General features: G+C 39.7%; 2 protein-coding genes across 3 annotated transcripts in view; one reads left to right on the forward strand and one right to left on the reverse strand.

Annotated features, from left to right (window-relative positions):
* COL4A4 (collagen type IV alpha 4 chain) overlaps nucleotides 1–12,814 on the reverse strand; it is a 62,968-nt gene extending 50,154 nt beyond the window's left edge. The window contains exons 1-4 of the mRNA XM_005527108.3: nucleotides 12,687–12,814; nucleotides 9,617–9,801; nucleotides 8,722–8,761; nucleotides 6,757–6,834 (exon numbers count right to left, since the gene is read on the reverse strand). Of these exons, the coding sequence (XP_005527165.3) occupies nucleotides 6,757–6,834; nucleotides 8,722–8,761; nucleotides 9,617–9,672 (174 nt within the window). The 5' untranslated portion in view covers nucleotides 9,673–9,801; nucleotides 12,687–12,814. The remainder of the gene's footprint in view (nucleotides 1–6,756; nucleotides 6,835–8,721; nucleotides 8,762–9,616; nucleotides 9,802–12,686) is intronic.
* Nucleotides 12,815–12,939: 125 nt separating this feature from the next.
* Nucleotides 12,940–15,023, forward strand: part of COL4A3 (collagen type IV alpha 3 chain) — a 58,211-nt gene continuing 56,127 nt past the window's right edge. For both annotated transcript variants that reach the window (XM_088061095.1, XM_088061096.1), the window contains exon 1: nucleotides 12,940–13,046. In XM_088061095.1, the coding sequence (XP_087917221.1) occupies nucleotides 12,966–13,046 (81 nt within the window). In that variant the 5' untranslated portion in view covers nucleotides 12,940–12,965. The remainder of the gene's footprint in view (nucleotides 13,047–15,023) is intronic.

Consider the following 15,023-nt stretch of genomic DNA (forward strand, 5'->3'; position numbering starts at 1 on the left):
AGAAACATTATTTTTACTGCACTCAGAAAAAAAAGCTGTGATACTGTAGGCATTCTATGGTAGTTATTATAATAAATAAACACTTCCAGGACATGTAGTCCTTTAGGTTGATAAAATGTCTTCATTTGCTGCTATCCTGTGAATTTAATTGACTCCATGGTCTTCAGCAGAAGGTAGTGAAGTCATAGAACAGAGTCACTGAATTCAGAATTCACAATGGGTTTGGCAGCTGATACAACTTTAGCATGCCATGTGAAGCCGATGGATTCTCTCTCTTTCTTTCAGCTCAAAGACTGATAATGACTGGAGCTTTGTTAAGACCAAACTGATACCATGCCATAACATCTATTATCACATCTATTATTTGTGCCCATCCAATGTGACTACCACAGCATTACAGTCTCAGGACAGCTGTAAAAATAAAGAGGATGAAGGTAGTCATGCTCATGTGGAAATGACAAATTAGCTCAGATAAAATGAACAGAATATTATGCCCGCTCTGCCATCTGATGCCAATAAATTCTTCTAGGTTTTCAGTGCCTTGTTAATTGTCTAGGTCAGGAGCTACCATGCCAAGACTACGGTCTGTTATTTTAGCATATCCTGGGCTTGACCTGCAGTAAGAAATTGACTTTAAGCAAAACAAGGCTATATTGTTTTTTAATTAACTATGCTTCCTAAGACTAAGACTTCAAAAACTTCAGAATCATGCAACAAAACATTTAATGCTGTTTGGGAAAGGCAATGGTCAAGGTTATCTGGAATTAATTTCTTTTGATGCATGAGACTGAAGAGCACCTGATTTTGAGAGTGCCTTGAGCACTTAACTGTCTCAAGCACGATGTTTTAAAGGAGTTTTCATTGGAAATAAAAACACTTCATGCTACTCGAGAGAATTGTCTTGCTTCTCATTATCAATAAAGTTGAAAGAAGCCCAGTTACCACCTTCAATGAGGACAGTACCCTATGTTGCAGGCTATGGAGATGTACCAGTGATTTGTGAAATGCACTTACCTTCTGTTCATAAGAACAAAAGTAAAAATGCCCAGCAACTCCATACAGATTGTAGGCAAATAATACAGCAACCCTTTCCACTGCGCACTGGACTCTGGCTTTTAACCAGTCTTTCTCATTTCACCAGGAGCAGGACAGAGCAAGAAGGAAAGTAAAGCAGTCTGGGGGCAAGAGAGGAGTGCTCACAAAGGCATTTGAAGAGATGCTTTATTTTGTAATTTGCTTAGTGAGGTAGGGGCATCTGCTGCTGCTCTAAGCTCCACCCATGTCCTCTCCCCTTTTGGAAGAGCTGGTGAATTACACAGCAAAGCCACAGCTTCCAGGGCTTGGAGGGGTGTCCATTCTGGGAAGATTCTACTTCTCACTGTGTAAGACTAGAACCAAACTAATTTTCACTGTAAGTCAAGGCTCAAAAAACCCAGAACAAATCCTCTTCTAAATATAAACCTGATTAAGATGAGATAAATCTGAGAAATCACACAATTTGGCATCAAGTTCTGTCTCTTGTCCTTAATAGACCAAATTAGATCATTTACTTTTCATGAATTTTTAGCCAAGTAAATGCAATAATAATACTTAGAACTTGACTTTTTATAGAATTGTAGAATCATTTGGGATAGAAGGGATCTAAAAGATTAAGTAGTTCCAACCCCCCTGCCATGGTTACGAACACCTTCCACTGGGACCAGGTCACTCAAAACCTCATTCAATCTGGTCTTGAACACTTCCAAAGATGAGGCATCCACAACTTCCCTGAGCAACCTCATGACTCTGACAGTAAATAATTTCTTCCTCATATCTAATCTAAACTGTGTTTCAGCCTGAAGTCATTATCCCTTGTTCTGTCACTACAAGCCCTTGTAATTAGTTTATCTTTCTTGTAAAGAATTTAAGATTATTTTAGAATTTTAAACTATTGGAAAATTTGGCAACTTATCATACTTAGCAACTTTTATTATATTTTTCAATGATATAATATGCTACAAGAACAAAGCACCTTATGATGCAGCTTAGTGTTCAGCAATACTTCACAGAAGCACAACAAATCACAGGGAAGTACGGAAAACATCATTCACAATGTATACTTAGGTTTGTGTTTTAACCCTGTGGGACTATGAAAAGACAAACTATCCATTAAGCCAGTGGGTGTCACTATTGTGCTAAACAAACTCAACAAATCATAATTTAGCACTGAAACTTTTAACTGCTAATGGCTGAAAGCAGAGAGCTACAAATAGAGCATAGGTGTTATAGAAACAGACCACAAATAATTAACATCAGCATAGCTAATAAAATAAAATTTAGTTTTGCTCTCTACCATTTTATTGAAACAAGTCACTGTTGACAATTTTTGGTTGATTCAAATCTGTAAAAAAGAATGGTTTTGTAGAGTTTTATCTTGCTTGATGTGGAGAAGCTTGGCAATCTGCAGCAACTGAGAAAAAACACCATTTTCAGTATGGTAGGATAGGTGAACCAAAAGTATTAAGAAAAGAAAGATGTTCAAAAACAAAAGGAGGGATAAGTAACAAGATCAAAACCTCTGAAAATCTGAAAAATGTCTAATATGAATAATGCTAATTTACAGATGCTGTAGCTGGGCATCCTATATGACGAACAGCCTCAGAGACCTTGCAGTGATTGGTGTGATTCTCCTTAGAGATTACAGTGGTTCTGTTCCTATTCCATACTCTGGTAAGCAAGATCCAGTTCAAATCCTAACTACTGCAGTCAGAGAACTGCCTACTCCTCTGCCCAGTCACCAAAAAAAAAAAAAAGTGTGGTCTGCTTCAGATACAGATTTAGGGGTCTCATCTCTCTGGGTCTGTTTTATAGAAAAACATAATATGGTTCTCAGTGAATGTAAGTGAAATGTATAACTGGTCTCAGGAATCTTCTGCTTTAAAACTTACAGCAAATGTACTGGGGAAAAAAAGATCAACAAGTAGGAGGAAAATAATGGTAGAAATCTGGATTTCCTCAGATGCTAGTGTACATACATCTCTGATGGTGGATTTGAGATGAAGCAGAAGGATTTTACATACTTATTTCCTGATTGTGCAACTTGAAAATTCAAATACAAGTCCTAGATATTCCATGTGAATGACAGACTGCCACTGCATACTGACATGCAAAAAATCTGTGTTTTAATATATGCCTCTTACTTCCCAAAACAGACAGAATTTGCAAAATTTCCAGAGTTAGTGGATTTTAAGTATGTTTACACTGTACTGTAAATTGAACTCAGATAATCCATGGAACCTACTAAGGAAATCTGGCAACTCACAAAATGTTCTGGGGAGATGTTACAACAGAAGCAGTGCCAGAGTATTGACTTACGGATAACTTTGCTCATTCTTACCCCAGGGCAGTGCATTCTTGTCCTGCAGTGACTGATACCAGCTGACTTCCTAACCTACCTGTGACACCCAAGTGACTCAGCATCTCTTGTGAATGCTTACTCCTTACATCTGAAGTGTCAGAAAGTGTAAAACCCTCCTCTTAGATTTCTGTTTGCTGCATTCTCCCCTAAACTAGGATAAAAATAAGCCTCTTGCTTCATCTGCAAAAGAACAAACATTGGTCCTGCTGAGTTATATTTATTATTCACTTTGATCCAGGCATTTCACATGATCCCATAGAAGCCAGATCAGGTTGGGTCATGAATAGATGCTTGCTTCCCAAATCTACTTAACTAAAAACAAAGCCAACGGAATTGAATAGGATCAAACTCTGGGGTCAGCACAGGACAGGTTTACAATCAGTCAGTGCTAACAGCAAACATTTTTTTAACTATCTGAGTTCTATTAGAGCAGCCAGTATTTTTGGAAGCCGGTGATACAACACTGCAAGAGTTTTCTAGGAAACAACTTTCCAAAGTAGAAAAAGAGACTGAAATGGTGGAAAGGTTTTACTAGGTCTTTAATGAAAACTGAAATCACAGACTTTACAGCCTACCAAAAAGGAAGAGGGGAAAAACAATCTAAGTCAGGTAAAACACTTACTGCCATATCTACTTTCATTAATGATGTTTTGCCTCATTTATCTGTTCTACAGATTAAATGTTTAGGTATAACAGCACACAGTATGGGCAAAGAGATTTAGCAACACATTCTAATGGTGTCCTATGGAAGAAAGAGTCCTTTTGAGTCGTGACATAAGATCAAAAGATAAACAGTATCATGTAAGACTAACTCCAACATGACTGTAATCCCAAGTGAACAAAAGTCAAAGTTTCATTGTGATGTGAACAATTGTAATGATATACTACTAGCAGTAGTGATTAAAATGTTTTTTCAGACAGTGAGTTCTTGCTAATGAATACGAGTGCAAATCTATTTATTGCACAGAATTATATGTGGCTGAGAGAATTAAAAATGGCAGGTACACAAGCTCTTCTAAAACCCAATAGAGCAACTGATGCATAGCTATAATGTTTTTATTTAAACATTAAATGAAAGTTTAGCTATTTGCTTCTACTTTTTTTCAACTTGCCCAGTATCAATACATTCAACTACAGCCATGGCAGTTTCATTTTCTTATTCCCATGGTCAGCTTTTCTCTAGCTAAACCTCAATTATCATTAACTTGTCTACTTATAATGAAGAAGGCTTTTGATGTTGAAATTTAAAATATTTTCAAATGGGCACATAGAAAGCAAAGTCTTAATACCAAAAGTTCTGAATATTTAGACTTGTGTACTGTACAATGCCAAGGGCTTTTAATAGCCATTTATTTCTTACAATTTTAAGACAGGATTGAGGAAGATGCAAAACTGAGCAACCAGCCTCAGAGCAGGATCCAGACAGAAAAGCAGATAAAGCAGATGTTTTGCATTCTAGACAGCTAACAATAAGATAAGCCAATCTTTTATTTTGTAATGGGTAGTCTCCACAAAAGCTCAGAGAGCAAAGTTAGTGTGTCAGAGTGTAAAAGCAGAACACAGCAAAGTTTAAAAACCAAAAGAATTGTAGTATGAAAGAAGAGACTAAATAATCCTAAAGAAAATTATTCATCACCATACTTTAGTATAGAAAATATGTGCAGTAATCTATGTGAAGCAGTGTTTAGATAAACCATGTTTCATGGAGGGTCTGAAGAGCACTTCTGTTTCTAGTACATTGATTAATATAAATGACTGCATGAAATATCAAGTTATATTACATTGGAGATACTTTATCCATTATCCATCAGGGTACATGTATATCCTTACTTCAGAGCTTTTTCAGAAAAAGGTACAATTCTCAGACTTATAGTTGCACAACAATATTCAATTAATTTTGAAATGTTTAGTACACTTCTATTTAGCACTTAGGTCCAGTTCCTTGGATTAATTAGAAAACTAACTGCAAATGCACAAATCACAGTACAGTTTACCTGTGATGAGGACAGCCTAGAAAGAACCAGAACAACTGCAGGAGGTATTTATTATTGACTGATTATGGGTATGTAATTCAGAACTTCCAGGCTACTGAGTGAGAAACCAAATCAGGGAAATTCCCCCTAGTTTGAAAGTCAGTTGTTTTTAAATGGCACTTCAGATCAGGTTTCTGATATCCAAAACAGTCTGTTCAGTAGCACTGAGAGACACTGCAGTGGTACCAGTCAAAATACTTTTCCTAGGATGCCTTTTTGTTAGCACAGTGTTACAGAGATATACCCATCCTAGGCCTCTATTATGAAAATCCTACAGCATGGGGGACTTTCACATAGACATAATCCTAGAGGATTAGGATAGGATCCAAGGACACCAGGGCAGTGATCATGACACAGCAAAGCGTGCAGCTAACTGCAGAAGCACAGGAAGAAAAAGGTGTGTCTTGCTTTTCTGGCAACTCAGGTTGTACACAAAGAAATGAGGCATGTGGCTCTTCCAAAATTCATCTACCATATTCAACCCTTTTAAACCCAAACTGAACCATTAGTACTTTGGCAGAAAACAATCTTCATCACTGACAATTTTTCAGTTGATCACCAATCAGGACATATATACATATATATATATATATATATATATATATATATATGTGTGTGTGTGTGTGCATATATATATATATATATATATAACTTTTGTGTATATATATATATAAGATTTTCCTCACACAATGTTTAAATTATTGGCTATCTCTCTATATAGGGATGTGTTCTGAGAAAGAACAGCCAAGATAAACAAGTCCTCACTGGACATATTTCTGTTAGCAATTAGCAACATGCACAGTTACTATAGCATGTAATGTGAAAATGCCTTAGAGTTTTATAATTATTCTTAAGACAAAGAGAATTTGTTTTTTTTTAAAGTTACTATCTTGAATAAGATAAAAATTCTGCAAACATCTTTTAGAGTCACCTAACCAAAATAAGAAATAAATAAGTTCTCAAATTAGAGAATGGCAAAGACATTCTCTTTCAACCAGCCCCTTAGCAGAAACCAAGCATAATTTCTATACTTTACATGTATTAGGAATTACATCTAATTCCTACACTAATTTCAAAGAATCCTTAATACAAGAAAGGTACCATGATTAGTACAAACCCAATTAGAAACAAAATTCTTTACAATCTTAGGTTTCTTCTGTGACTGCTGTACTTGATACCAGTGACAGAATTATGCTAGTTTGTCAGATGTGTTTACATCTGAATATTGATTTATTGATTTATCAACAATGTTGATTTTCAGGAATAACAATGTGCCCAAATGAACAGTATTTACAACAGTTCTAATTAGTTCTAATCACAACTCACCCTTGATCCTTTTTCTGGAAAGCACCGACAAACTGAACAATCCTGTCCCCCACATGGATCAATGTAAGCATATCCTCCCTAGAAATTGAAAGGTTATGGATTTATCAATACACAACAGACGACAATTACATCAACAAATATTTTCAGCTAATATAACAAATATTAGCTAATTAAATTACTTTCAAGGTAAAAGATCTCTCATCAACATAAACATGCTGGCAAGGTAGAAGCAGTAAGTAAAAGCTTATTACTTGCTGCTGTAGAAGGTGGAAGAACTTAATTACAAGTTGTGTTCCATAATACTAAATATTACAGCCAAATATAACTTAGGAAACCAGCTGCATCTGAAATAAATTTTAACAGAATCAGAATTCAGTTTGCAGTAATGTAAAATCCGTAATCCATCACATTGTTTTAGGAGACTGTTCAACTACAATGAAATAATAAAAGGCAAAACAAGGTGAAGGAGCAAGAAGTTCACTCAGAGATAAGACTTTGAATTTAATTCTTGTCTTTTAAATGAAATGAAGACTATGCATGGTGTAATTATGCATTGTCTACTATTAATTTACTTATTTCTTGTATTAAAAAATTATATTATTGTCCTTTTAATAGCAAAGAACTAACTGTTTTTTTCATCAAATAGCAATAAGAAAAAAAAATAATATTCATGTGGAAATGAAAACACAACAAAACATAAATTCAGTAGATCTTCTGTGAGGTAAATTAACTTGACTTCATTGTTCTTTTCTATTTCTCCAAATATAGTAATAAACACACATAATAGGCACTTACAAACTAAGTTGGAATGTCCACTAAATAACACTCTTTCCAGTAAAACTGTGTAAATTATCAAAGATACTTTTAAAATAATTTGAACAAGGAGGTAAAAGATTTAAGAATAATGTAAGTAAATAAGTAAATGGTATTAAAACAAATATTTCTGCAGTGTGGGTTTTTATTATTGTCAAGGTCAAGATTGTTTTGTTACTGGTTTTACTACCCAACAGAACACTATAGGCTCCTACTTCAGTGTTTCAAGGATAAAACACTGACAAATATTAGATAAGGAGGAAAAATTCTGTTCTATCTATAACATTTTTAGAATATCTAGAATTCCCAAACCTCAGAACAAGAGGGTATGATGGTCTCTCTTACAGACTACTTGTCTTTCACACACTGCATTTCCCATGAAATTACTAATCTACTCCGCACTAGTCTCTCATGGAGTTGTCAGAATCTTGCCTCTCCTGGAATGTCAATAGAATACAAGTTTCCAATAACAGAACTATTACCCTTTCTTCTGATAAAATAGTTATTTTTAAAAAAAATATTCCCATCCTTGATAGTTCAAATAAAAAAGGATAAGTTTGGGGATAAAAAAAAAACCCAAACAACAAAACTCTACAAAAAAAAAGAGCTTCTAAATATTTGAAAGCATACAAAGAGGATGGACTTCAAAGAAGTTTCAGTGAGGGCATTGCAAACATAAGAGTAATATGAAGGCCAGTATAGAGAGGGTAATAAATTAGATATTGGAACTATATTATATGTGAAATTTTGGCTTCAGAGAGAGGGGACTGTCCACAGAAGCCAGTTTAAGATCTAGGCTGGCATACAGAGCAGGATGGAAAGCTACAATTGACATGTGGCATAATGCAGAACCATCAAAGAGACTTCACACGGAAGGAGACAGACCCAGTGAACAAGGGAGGGTTTTCTACATGCAGCTTTCCAAAAAGCACTTCAAGAAGCCAGAATTAGAATCTAGGAAAATCCAGAGCATAGAATTGCAAAATAGATAAGCTGAGTAGTAAAAAGGAAAGTCAGAATGGCAGAAATATGGAAAGGAAAATTACAGTTTTCCCACAGAACTTTTTGTCATTTTGGTGCATGAGGTGCTACTTGTTTGAGCTCTGCCATTCTATCTCTCACCTGCCTAAAGTAAATATTAATGTCACTTACCCCATGAATTCCTTGAGCTGAAAAAACAATCAGCAGCCACCTGATTTAAAGGAAGGAAACTAAATTAGAACTACACTCACAACATCAAACCTTCACAAAAATTTGCCTGGAGAAAGTGAGAAGTGATCAAGTGTGCACATGATTAAGTCCTATTTGGGGTGACTATATAGTATTTTTATAAGGGGTTCACACCATCAAAATGGCCTCCCACACTGTAAATATTTGTCTTTTTGGATTTGTGAGACTGAGGACAGACAGGCATGAAAAAGACTGTCTAAAAGTCATTATAATTCCCCCTTGTAATGTATTTTCAATCCCACAATTACAAAGGGCCAGAGAAGAACCATTCCAGAGATATTTCTCCATGGACACCATGAGGTGAAGATTGAGTAGAGATGGGAATGATCTGCATCTACCTTAAAATCAGTTAGCTGATGCTGTTTTCTTTTGCTCAGAGAAAGAGGGCAGGAGAACGTAGAGAGGAAAGCCACATTCAGAATAACCACATGATTCCAGAGCAGCTGCTGGGGAAGACCAGCTCCATGCCAACCATTGCTAGTGATGGCTTGTAAAGTTTACAAAAAAAACCCCACTAAAATAAAAAGGTAGCCCAAAATTTCTACAGCAATACAGAAAATAAGCATTCTTTTAAGTTCTTATTAGTGCTGATATTTTTACTAAGAACTAAGGTGCTTATTCATTACATAAAAAGATAAATTAGATACAGCCATAGCATACAGACTGCTTTGTACTATTCTCCAGGCTACACTGATGCCAATTTCAAATTTACTCCAACTTTGCAATTATCTAGGCATTTCTTATTACTGTTAAATTGATAAATAAGAATATATCTCAGTGAATCTGGTTAAAAAACGTAGTGATCTGTAAAACTCACCAGGCAGCTGTGATAAGCCACTTAATCCGTTCAAATGAATCCTTTGTTAATGCCATTCCCGCTGATTGAGGATTTGTATATGCAGCACTTTTTTTTTTTCTTTAAATGGCAGGTCTTCTCTTTCCTTCTGTTTGTGGATGATCTATAAACACTGTTCCATACTGGTGTTGTTTTCCCCTCTGAACCTATTTATATTAAAATATACCTCTAATGTACACACGAATAATTACTGGATAACCAAAAACAAGTCTTAACCATTTGTATGTGTTAAACTGCACAACTTTGTGTTGGTACTACATTATATTCTTCCTATTCAGGCCACATTTTATTTTATCAGCAATCCAATTATTTCAAGGGGACTATAATGAAACTGCAGATCAACATAAAAAGGGGTACAATATTTCAGCCTAAGAAAGGTAGTCCTCATTTTGTGTTTAAAATAATGAACAAAGAGCATCTTGCATCATTATTTCTTAAAAAGTTTTCATAGCCACCATTTTAGTTAAAGGCATTAAGACAAAAGATGCAACACCAATAAATAGTAAGAAACCTAATGAACTTTAAAAAAAACCCAAACCCAAGAAATTATTTGCTATGGTTTTAAGACCAGACTGAGCAGCAGCATCTTTTGCAAACTGGACTGGACCAGTCTGTGCCAGCATCTGAGCAAAGGAGGACCACTCTGAATGCAGAAAAAAACATATGCATTTCAGCTAAGAGTTCTACCCCTATGAATGGACAGATGACAAATTGGACACATCACCTAGAGTTTTTTAGCTTTATTTTTAGAACTTCTTTTTCTATAGCTTTTGACAGGATTTAGGAAACTGGAAGCTCTGTGTGCAGGACTCACCAGGGGCCTCCACTATCCCACACAATCAAATTTTGCATACATAAATTGCATATGTAATAGATAATTGGCATCCATAATGCATCCCTGACCTATGACTTAGGTACAACAGCAGTTTTATTTGTTGCTCTGATCTTTTTGGAAACTTAAGCTTCACAAATCCAGAGACATGGCCAGGTCATGTGCAAACTTTACATCCCCAAACAAAAAAAAAAAGCTGCAATCCTTTGTAATAAGGCATGTCTGACAAACGAGCCACACTGGTTATTTCAAACTGAGGGTTTAAGGGCTGGGCATCTCCTAGGTTAGCACAGATTATCACAGGCTTCTGCTTTTTAGCACTCTAGTATTCCAAATGTGGGAAATACTTTTGAGGAGATTGAACACTGACTAGAGTGAATGGACAGGGGTTTGCTTACTTTGGAGAAGTCTCTTGAGTAGGCAAAGACACTCAGCTCCTGAGCAGGGAGTAAGGATGTGAAGTGCAGCAAACTGGCTGCTCTCTGATAGCTGTTCAGGCAGCAGCCATGTGTTTGTTAAACACGTGAGGGTACAGTTCCTGAAACATTACTGTTTTGCTTTCTATTATTTGGATAGTCTAGCATCTTTCTAACCAGAACTAATCTATAAATAATATTGACTCCTGTGTGTATGCACAGTATATCCAAATCCCACAGTACTAAGAGGAAACTTTGGAAGCTGCTGTGCACTGAATGATGAATAAATAGCCTAAAGGCAGCCAATCCATGCTGCCAGATAGCTCCCTATATGTACTGTACAGTACACCATTCATCTGTCAAATTCTTACAGTCTTGCTCTGCCCCAATTCCCCATCTGTAAGAAAATAAAAAAAATAACAACATCCCTACTAAAAAAATAATATTCTAACAGCATTCCTAACTCACTGATTTTTTACATTAGTAATTGTGGTAGTTTTGTATAAATGTGTGTCTACTACCTTATTTCTAACACCAGTACTTCTCATGTTAAATTCCAGTAGTAGATACTATTTCTCCTACATGGTCACCATCAATCAGACCTAAAAACAAGGGAATTCTTTTCCTTTCTCTCCATAACTTGTTGTCTGTACCAGCTTTCTCTCACAGATGTTGGATATTTTAAAGTCAAGTTGTTTTAAAATGTTGCTACGTACAAGATCTTTGGTACAGAAGAAAATGCTCACCTCTTCCAGAGGCATGTTCTTATTGCTACTACCAAACTTTTTGGAAAAGGAGCTTCTGGTAATCATCTTTCACAGCAGATTTCATAGGAGTTTGACAGTATGGTCTACTGAGAGCCAGCTTTACTCTTGTGCCTGTCAGAGAATCTGTTTCACAATGCTCTGTGGCTGCTTTTCTGCTCATGAAAGCCTGTAGCTTTATATTTCATGAATACTACTAAATTCATATACATGTATTAGATAGTTGCTTTTACTCTATCACTTCTAGTGCAAATAAAACCTGTAGCATGGGATTTCCTGTATAGCGTACACGAACACCAGACAAAATAAGGCTTCTGTGGCTGGCACTGCCAACATGCTTTCTAAGTTTGCACCTTCTCAAAACAGCACTCTATATTGGTGAAAGGTTACCTTGAGCATGCAGCAGCTCTGTCAATAACATAAATGTGATAAACTTTACACATTGCCAACACTTTACAAATCACAACTCCATTCGCAAAAGCTTTTTATCATATTACATGGAAACCCTGGGGAGACTGCTTTCCATTTATGCGGCGGGGCAGCACTCCCCCTCTGGGAGTTTCCTCTTTCTCATTAAGAAAACACTCGGGGAGAGGAGAGCGCTGCTGAAGGAACTCCCGCCCGTGCTCGGGAGCGCCCCGGTAGCGGCGGGATGGCTCTGGGGGCCCCGGCTGCCGCCACCCCCCCCTTTCCTGGTACCGCCTCGCTCCCGCGCGGTTTCACCGTGCCCTCCTCCCCGCCGGGACCCAGGGCCGACCCCGCTCCGTGGGAGCGCAGCCCGCGCCTCGTTCGGACGGTGCCCGGGGCTGGCCGCGGCCCCGCTCCCGCCGCGCAGCCCCGCGGCTCGGGCGGGCCCGCCACCTGCGCCCTCACGGCGGCGCGGGCGGGGGACGGAGCCAGCTGGGAACCCGGGACACCTCCCGCTGTCCCGGGACGGGGCTGCCCCTCAACGCGCTACCAGCCCCGTCCCGAGGAGCGCCAGGTGCCCCCGCCCGGGGCTGCCCGTCCGCGGCGCTCACCTCAGCTCCCAGGCGGGAAAGCCCCCGACACCTCGCTCACTCCATGCCCGCTGAGGACGGACGGACGGACGGGCTGCGGCTGCCAGCGGTGCCCAAGGCAGGACACACGGGGGGGGTGAGGGGGTGGAGGAGAGGGGTGGCCGGGGCGGGGCCCCGCGACCCGGGCGCGCCGAGGCGGGTGCGGCGCAGGAGCCCTCAGGCCAAAACCCACGGGAGGACGGGCGGGGGGGGCAGAGTCGAAGAGACCCGGGACGCCGCGCAGGCAGCGCCGAGGGGGGGATGGCCGGCGGGGGCTGCCCCGGCCGCCTGGCGCCGGTGCTGCTGCTCGCCCTGCTGTGGCCGGGCCGCGCCGCGGCCGAGGTGAGTGAGCGCCGGGACGGGGCGGTGGCGCGGGGTCCCGCGGAGGCTGCGGCGGACCCTGGGGCAGAGCGGGCTCGGCTCCGCGCTCCCCGAGGACACTGCGTTGGCCGCTGGTGGGGAAGGAAAGATGAGTGCGTGTGTTTCAAATGATGCGCCTCGTATGCACGCCCAGGCAAGGCAGGGCGAGGCGAGGCGAGGTACGTCTCGCCCAGCTGCGGGGCACCGCTACCCGGAGACCGCTGCCGGGCGGGGATGAGGACGGGAGAGGAGGCCCTGCACGGGGCACTGCATCCCCGCTGGCCTCAGGAGCTTCCCACCCTTCTAGCTGAGGGGACGGCACGGGGTGGGATGGGGGCTCCGTCCCGCCAGCAGCCTGGAAGGCGGCTGCGGAGGCCCGGCCTGCGGCACAGGGGGTCGGACGGCCAGGACGGAGCGGTGTGGGAGTGGCTGGTCCCTGAGGCAAACGCCTCCGGAGCAGCGCTTGCCGTCTGGACCACCTGTGCCACCTTCATGACAAAATCATCTTACAGATTGTCTTTCAGGCTTAATGACGAGCGTCGTTCCCCGTTTGGTCAATAAATTTTCCTAGATCATATTGTAGTCTTTTCTGTGCCTTTCTCTAGTGTCTGGTTATAACATTTGGACTGTACATTCCCAGCTGGGAGAAGAGCAGTCAGCTGTGAGGGTACACGGGTTGGTATAGCTTTCAACACTTCTGGAAGTTGCCAAACAGAAAACTGCCCGTTTTGGTAAATTTCTGGTAGACATCAGACACACGAAATTGACAGTTTTAAAATTTCTGATAAACCTAGGACACAAGAAACTGACAGTTTTAGTAAATTTCAAGGTCTTTCTCCGATACTAGTCAACAATGTTAATTTTTCCTTGCATGCAGGAGTAAAGCTCTAACACTACATGAAAATCTTCACTGCCTTTCAAAACATTTTGAACGTCACCTTTATAAGGAATAAATGTGATCTTGTACTTCGCTGTTGCTAAAGCAGAGCCACATTTTGCTATAATTATCAGAATCTAGTCTAATTAGTAATAATGTTTCTTCTAAACTCATGCAGCTCTTTCACTAACCCATTCTGGGTAGAGTGTCTGGAAACAGCATAAGTGCCTCACCCGTTATGTTGGGTTTTTTCATGGCACTCTAACTCGACTGGCAGTCAAGTTTAGTAATTTAACAAAGATCTAATTGTTTTATTTGTAATGGAATTTAAGTACCTCTTAGTTCTTATGTAGAACAGATGTACCAGATCTATTGGCAAAGTAAGTGTTTTCTGCAGTTTTTTCAGGCTCCATCTAGAGCTGATGCTTATTGTAAAGCAAGATGTGGAAGATTAACACTTAATCATTAGCTCTTAATCATTAACACTTAATCATTAACTCAAGACCTGTCTCTCTCTTCTGCCCAGTTTTCTGATTTTTGTTCCATTCTCCTCTTCCTCTGTGGATATCTGCCATCCATGTGGATCCTGCCATATCCTGAAGATAGTGAAGCGGTGGATATTACCATGTGGGCTTCTGGATGGCTTTTAGCAAGCACAGGCTGTGTTCCAGGAGTGCCTCCGCCCGTCCCACAACACACACACACTTTCTAAGCCTCTCTTTTGTCAGTTTTAGCTAAACTCCTAATTAAATATTAGTGGCTACTGTAATTGACAGGAGATAATTGATAAATAAATCGTTTCATCTTGACTAAACTGTTCATTGCAAAGAAGTAGGTATAATTAATGTTCTAAAATCATTCTACACTTTCATATGAAAATAAATTGATGTTTGACAAGCCAGCAATACTTTTGCTGTTTGCATCAATTAAAAAGTGTTCCAACATAGAAAATTTCAGGTGTAGTTTATTTCTGAAGACAGGAAAGCAAATTGCTCATTTGTGCCTGCTGCTGTTTATACAGCAATTTTTAGTCCTCGCAGCTCTTCATGGAGTCCAGACTTCTCTGCCCTTAGGAGGGTGAA

This window comes from Pseudopodoces humilis, chromosome 11 (assembly GCF_049639895.1).
Source record: "Pseudopodoces humilis isolate 2021_Gansu_Grassland_sample_001 chromosome 11, ASM4963989v1, whole genome shotgun sequence".
Classification (NCBI taxonomy): Eukaryota; Metazoa; Chordata; class Aves; order Passeriformes; family Paridae; genus Pseudopodoces; species Pseudopodoces humilis.